Here is a 6,887-nt window from a genome sequence, read left to right on the forward strand (position 1 = left end):
ATTAAAAAAAAAAAAAAAAAAACATAAAACTTCCTTTCGAAAACGAATCGCCAACGGCATTTTTTTCTGTCTACCAGAATTCTGAATAACTTTAACTACTCACACTAGACCATTCTGTAATCCCACTTACCTACTCCTTCCTTCCACACACGGGAAAAGCACATGTTATTTCCTCCCCCTTGCCCCCAAATTAGGTGTATCTGCCGGGGAAGGCTATGTGGTTGGGGCAATTAATTAATCAGAGATTGCCAGCCAGGAGATTTGAAACAGAGCAACCCTTCAATTTTAACTGATTGAAAAGCTGGGAAGACTGGTACCAAGGTCTTCCAGAGACATTGTTGGGCCCCCTTTAAGAGTAAAAATAGCCCGTTGGCCAAACTTGCCAACCTGGGAAACCATGCCCCACCCAACATTCACACACGAGCACACACCTCTCTTCCCCCAGACCCTGCTTAGCGACTATTTAGCTGCATGACCTTAAGCTACTCACTCCTTCCTCACTCTGGGACTCTGTGGTCCTCAGTTTACTCATCGTGTTAAATGGATGATTTCTGTATTATGTATGTAATATTTAAAAACATATAGCACATGTTTTAGAAATACTACTGTTCCCTACCCTCCAGAACATCCTGACGTGAGTCTCACTCCCATGACCATTCACATCTTCAGCGATAGCTATTTCCCTTCCATCCACTCCTCTTAAATTATAGTTTCGCAAAAATAAAATGAGAAAGAAAGGTTCTGCGACCCAAAGCCGGGACTAATTCCACTAGAATTCTGTTTCCTACTAATTCTTTTCTCTTTTGCAGGGGAAGAAAGGAGGGAGGATGGAGAGAATACAGGCAGGGTATAAGTGCCCGCACACCCCTCCTCTTGCTTCTGGATAGAGGGGATGTGGGAATGGGTGGGGGTGGGGGTACGCGCTACTCCGAGTCCCTTTTTCCTCCACGTCTCCCACTCTCACCCCCCCAAACCCTAATGAGGCTGCTGAAAGGCAACAGGCTCTGGTGCGCGTGGCTTGCAGTACTGCCAGAGTCCAGGGTGCACTGATTGGCCAGCTGCGCCTCGCGACCACCATTCATTAATAAATTAGCGGCACGCTCCAGCCGAGCGCAAGCCACCAATCACAAAAAGGAGCGGCGGCTACGGCGACAACAGCAGCTTTAGCAGCAGCAGCCGCCGCCGCCGCTTCTGCAGCTTGGGCAGCAAGTCTCAACTCAGACTGGAGCTTTAGAATCACTTTATGCTGATTAGATAAAGAGAAGGGGGGAGGGGGCGAAGAGAGGAGGAGGACGGATGGATGGCAGCATAGGGGAGGGAGGAAGGGTCTAAGAAAGAAAGAAATGAGTGATGATAATGCCATGAAAAGAATAAACCCGGGAAGGGAAGGGGGGGGGAGAGAAGGAAAGGGGGTGGGAGTTCTGGGGGGCCCTGGAGGCAGATTTGATTGTTTTCTTGGTAGTATATAAGGGGTTTTAAGGAGAGTCGTGTGCCAGACACACAGCCATTGAACCACAAGCAGCTTCACTTTAACTGGAGTGTGGAGAAGTCGCGTGCCAGGAGTTGCACCGTCGCTGACTGACAGACAGACAGACACTCAACACCACCGAAATATACAAGACTAAGAGGGCACCTGTCGCTAAGGGGCCCTGCATCGAGTCTTGGCAAAGAAGATCTCGGGAAGGAACTCCCCCGGAGAAGCGCAGGAGCAGCACGAGCTGGCTCTCCGGGAGGCGAGCGCAGACCTGAAGCTCCAGTACTTCTGAGAAGCTGAGGGCGCAGGCTAAAGCCCAAACCCGAGCGAGTGATTAGGCGCAATTAAAGGCAGCCAAGTAAGTTTCGGAGTTGCTCAAGCGCTATTCTTCCTTACCTTATTTACCCCCACTTTGTATGATCACTACTTAACCCCCGAGATAGCTCTTTGTCTCCCGCCTTTTGATTCCATGCTCTGATGTCTTGAGAGTCTTTCCAGGGAATACAGGGGAGTTCGGGTGGGGAAGAAAGCAGACATCCCAGAAGTGGAAGAATAGGATGCAATGAGGGGCCGTGGGGATACCAAGTGGAGAGTTGTGAGTCCAGAAAAGCAGCTGGTTGAATCTTTACCCAAAAGTGCAGTTGGAGGGAGGAGAAAAGAGTATTGAATTCTAATTGGGAGGGTCGCGATGGGTTTTATTTTTTAAGAAACGATCCATCTCTCTCACTTTCACGCCTTTCAAAAAAAATCTCTTCGGTTTATCAAAGCAAGAGTCATTTCGATTCACGTCTTCACCGGGAGCTTATCTGTGTTTTTGCCTTTTTTCTGGCAGGTGCCTTCCCTTAGTTGTTGGGCAGAGATGTTCATTAAATCCGAAACTCTGGAACTGAAAGAAGAGGAGGATATGCTGGTGCTCTTGGGTTCGTCCTCCCCTTCCTCATCCTCCCTCACTCCTCTGACCTCCAGCTCGGAAGAAGAGGAAGAGGATGACTTGGACGCGTCTCCTCGGGGGAGGCTGCCCAGGTTGTCGGAAGCGGAGCAAGCCCCTGGAGGAGGAGTCGGCGGAGACGGAGGGGGCGGCGGCGGAGGGGGCGGAGAGGAGTGCAAGCCCTCCACTCGCCTCCTGAGCCTGGTGCACGAGTGTAAGCGGCGACCGAACCGGGCCCGGGGGAGCTCCCGGGGCGCCAAGACTGCGGAGACAGTGCAGCGCATCAAAAAGACTCGGAGGCTCAAGGCCAACAACCGGGAGCGGAATCGGATGCACAACCTGAACGCGGCGCTGGACGCACTGCGCGAGGTGCTGCCCACGTTCCCCGAGGACGCCAAGCTCACCAAAATCGAGACGCTGCGCTTCGCCCACAACTACATCTGGGCTCTCACCGAGACCCTCCGGCTGGCTGACCACTGCGGGGGCGGAGGCCCGGGCGGCTTGCCTGAAGGGCTGTTCTTCGACGGCGCCGTGCTGCTGAGCCCCGGGGGGGAAAACGCGGGCCTGGGCAGCTGCGGCGCCGACAGCCCCTCGTCCGCCTCCACGTGGAGCTGCGGCGACAGCCCGGCCTCCTGTACGCCCTCCAGTTCCACCTCGCCCTACAACTGCACTTTATCGCCCGCCAGCCCGGCCAGCTCAGGGGGTGGCTCCGACTTGGACTACTGGCAGCCCCAGCCCCCAGACAAACACCGTTACGCCCCTCTGCACCCCATAGCCAGGGACGGCATATAACACCAAGGCTGGGCACTCGGCGCCTCTGCCCCTCCTCCACCCCCCCCCCCAAATCCGCCTGTCAGCTCACTTAACAGTCTAGTTGTATGTTGCATAGTTGCCGAGTCCTTGGGTCGTGCTTCCCCTGGGTGTAACTTGGGAGTGGTGGAAGCAGGGGAATCTGCCTTGCAGAAGTGTGTTCGAATTCAGCTTTGTTCTCATTTCAGGAGCTCAGACTGCTCGGCTCTGCAGGGCTCGGGCTGGAGTGGAGGGAACGAGTTTACCCACCCACCAAATTCGCCCCTCCCCCCTTCTCTTTCAGTCTCACCCCTGGGATCTCGGAGGAGGAACACAACTAACTAGTTTGAGTGATCTTGTCACTTTTGCATCTCGGAAAAGATGTTAATGTCGACTAGACAGAAATGTGTCTCAGCATCTGAATGATATAACCGATAACGATATTATGCACAGATTTGCAATGGCTAGCATCTGCTTTCTTCCCAGGGATGCTCGCAGCCTGTGGGAATTTCGCCTGTCAAACCAAACTTTCCCTCTCTGATGTGCACTTTGCTCAGTTTCCCAGATTTGTCACAATGACCTTTGTCCAGCCCTTCTCTTTCCTTTTTCTTCTCTATTTTGCCATCTGTCTCTTATGATTTATAAGGGGGGAAAGTTGTTTTGTTAGAGGGCCAGGTTAGAAGTCATTGTATAATTTGTAGGCTTTGTAATGATTGAATGCAAGCGTGGAAATTTAAGCCGAACTCTCTATCAAAAGGAAAAAAAAATGTGGAGGAAAAGGGAAAAATCGGGAGGGAGGGTTGTTTCATGCATTATTTATCTCGACTTTTGGGGGGAGGAAGAACTCCTTTATTCTTTCAAGAGATTAAAAACAAATCAACAGACTGAAAACCTAAGTAGACACAGAGCATTACCGCAACCAGCCACACACGTGGTCCCTGCTATTTATTATAAAGAAAGAAAGATTTCATGGGAAAAGTATGTATTTTTTTGTACATTTTACAGAGTTTATTCTAGTATGTATTTACAGCCCGAAAATAACGAGAAAAACTTCTTGTGTCTAAAATATTAATAAAGGATCTAATTTTCATAAGTTTTGTGTAGTAATATGTCCTTGGCCACTAGGGTTTTTGGTTATGGATTGGATTGTGTGTTGGGCATTGATATAGCTTAGATTTTGAAATTGTTACCATATTGATTACTAGCATAATTCCCAAGGGAGTATGATAAGGATGAACAGAAATATAAGTATAGTATTAAAAAAAAAAAAGCACAAAGCAAAACAAAACAAAAGGGAAATTGAATCATTGCACACAGAACCAGGACAATATGATGTGATTCTCCTTGCAAATACAAACTGAAATATATTTTTAAAAATAAATTTCTGATCAAAGTCACCACATGGAATGGAAACTACAATTTGAGTAGCAATATGTTCCAAAATTCATTTTATATGATTAAAAAATCACTGCTTTAAGTGAAATTGAAAAAAGGAGCTTTGGTTTAGATGCCAGAAGATTTGGGTGCTAGCCACAGCTCTATCACTTACAATCATGATATCGGGCAAGTCACTTACTTGTTGGGCTTCATTTTCCTCATCTAAGGAAAAAATAGTTGATCTATAAGATTCTTCAAGTTGTAATACTCCAATCTAAAAAACCCACAACTGGTGGAAGCTGACTTCAGAAAGTCCATTTTAACACTCAAACTGGATAAAGCTTCAGTTTTCCTATATGAGAACAGTTCAATGTCAAAAAGTTCCTTTGAAAACAAAAAATAAACTATCTCTAAGTCACTTTTCTTCTCCATTTCTTCCTCCTACCCCATATCTCTGACCTATGTTAAGGATTAAATATCCTCAAGTCTGGGAAGGCCTAGAATGGGGATGTATAAGTTCAAAAGCTCTAATGCTTTTGTGAGTTCAGCTAGAGAAAAATCATATTTTACTTGAGAGAGATTATGCTTTGTTTCTCAGGTTGTTGAAGCTTTCTCTCTCATTTACAGATGCTATTATTAATGTTTTTAATCATCCATCATTAACATTAACCCATATCCCCCATCATCATCATAATCAACTCTTTCTCATCTAGGTCAAATCCTATCCTCTAATAAATGAAACAATGGGAAGAGTTAACTTTTAAACAATTTTGTGTCTACCCGCCCCCCTAAAAAAAAGTTGTAATTGGTATAATCAGGTAACTCTTCCATTTCTAAGATTCCATGTTACTATGACACCCAGCTATTGCTGCTTAAGCCATTATCAGCAAGAAAGTATTATTTTTCTCAATACTTTCATAGAGTTCTGCATCTAGTATTTAACCCTTCTCTCCCTGCCACTTCCAAATTATTGTATTGGGAATTTGTAATCCATAGGGTAATTCATGATCCCTTCATATTAGTTTCTGCTTATTATCATACTAACTAATGATAAAGAGGAGAAATGACAATTCTGTTAGGACATCCCTAAAATCTGAAATGGAGCAGTTCAAAATTCAACAAATCTGCCATTGGACAGTTTAATGAAATAGCTTGACTTAAGTTAAACATTATCTCCAGTTAGGTTAGGTCCTATCTACCTATCTTAAGAAGCTGCTACAAATAATCGTCTCTAAAAACCGAGTTAATGAGCTGTGGAATGGGAGTACTAATACTAGTAAGTATTATTATTACTTTTTTAAAACTTAGCTGCTGCTGTCACTTTCACCCAGTTTGCCCTCAAACTGTTCCATTTAGGCAGTGATTCAATCCCAGACTAAAGATTTCTACTTGGGAAGCCTTCCCTTTTGTGCCTATTCCCACAAAGCTTTCAGAATTGCAGAGAGGAAAGCAATAGTTTTTTTCACAAGAAATGCTTTCTCTACAATTCCTGCATTTCAGTAATTTTTTAGAACAAACTAGAGATCAAGCAGTCCCCCCTAAAGTTGACTGGAATGGCCAGAGCCAAACAGTAAGAAACTAAAGTGCCTCTTCCATTCTGCATTCAGCTCTAAGGAGAAGATGCCAGGGCGTGTGAAGATGACCAGATTATTGAAAATATGTGGAAAGCTTCCTAGCAATCTTGCTGGCCTGGCCCCCCTATCATTAAACATTCTTGGGCATCTTGTTTCCTTCTCTGTAAAACTGGGGGAAAGTTGGGCTAGTCTCTATGGTTCCCTTCAGTTCTAGGTTTAACATTCTAGGACTCTAGGACCAGAAACTTGAAACAACTCAATGTGATATGTCCTTTAGATTCCCTGAATACATTAGGTGTTAGATAAATGTTAAACGGAAATGGGTGGGTTTACCAAATCTTTCTTTCAGTGTCAGTTTAGAGAATGTAGAGGAGAATTCAAGAACTGTTCACAAACATTGTGAATCTTCACAGAAGATCCCTGTCTAATTTAGGGACCTTGAGAGTCCCAACAGTTTGGAAAGAGTTTAAAAAAACTTTTTTTAATGCCCTGTCTTCCTCTTCATCTTAAGATCTTTATCATCCTAAAGTCTATTTTCCTTGCATAGAATTTTCTCCTTTCACTCCTTCCCCAATACTTTTAAAGTCCATCCCAGACTTGTAAACTCAAGAGAGCTACAGAAATTACAAAGTCTTCCTTTGGCTGCAAGCAAAGCCCGGCCCGCGCCAAACTGATCGGGGTGGTGAGACTGGTCAAAGAAGGAACGGTGAGATTACTACAGGCCACGGGCTGGCCGTGGGCAGGA

The 6,887-nt window shown here is 45.6% G+C and overlaps 1 protein-coding gene across 1 annotated transcript; it reads left to right on the forward strand.

The window, feature by feature from the left end:
• The first annotated feature begins 1,426 nt into the window (after window positions 1-1,426).
• Window positions 1,427-6,492, forward strand: NEUROG2 (neurogenin 2). Its single transcript, XM_074272730.1, has 2 exons — window positions 1,427-1,832; window positions 2,307-6,492. The coding sequence occupies exon 2, from the start codon at window positions 2,334-2,336 to the stop codon at window positions 3,192-3,194; it is 861 nt and encodes a 286-aa protein (XP_074128831.1). The 5' UTR covers window positions 1,427-1,832; window positions 2,307-2,333; the 3' UTR covers window positions 3,195-6,492.
• The last annotated feature ends 395 nt before the right edge of the window (window positions 6,493-6,887 follow it).

Source organism: Sminthopsis crassicaudata, chromosome 6 (assembly GCF_048593235.1).
Source record: "Sminthopsis crassicaudata isolate SCR6 chromosome 6, ASM4859323v1, whole genome shotgun sequence".
NCBI lineage: Eukaryota > Metazoa > Chordata > Mammalia > Dasyuromorphia > Dasyuridae > Sminthopsis > Sminthopsis crassicaudata.

Coding starts and splice junctions, on each gene's coding strand:
- NEUROG2 (XM_074272730.1), top strand. CDS start 2,334: ATGTTCATTAAATCCGAAACTCTGGAACTGAAAGAAGAGGAGGATATG.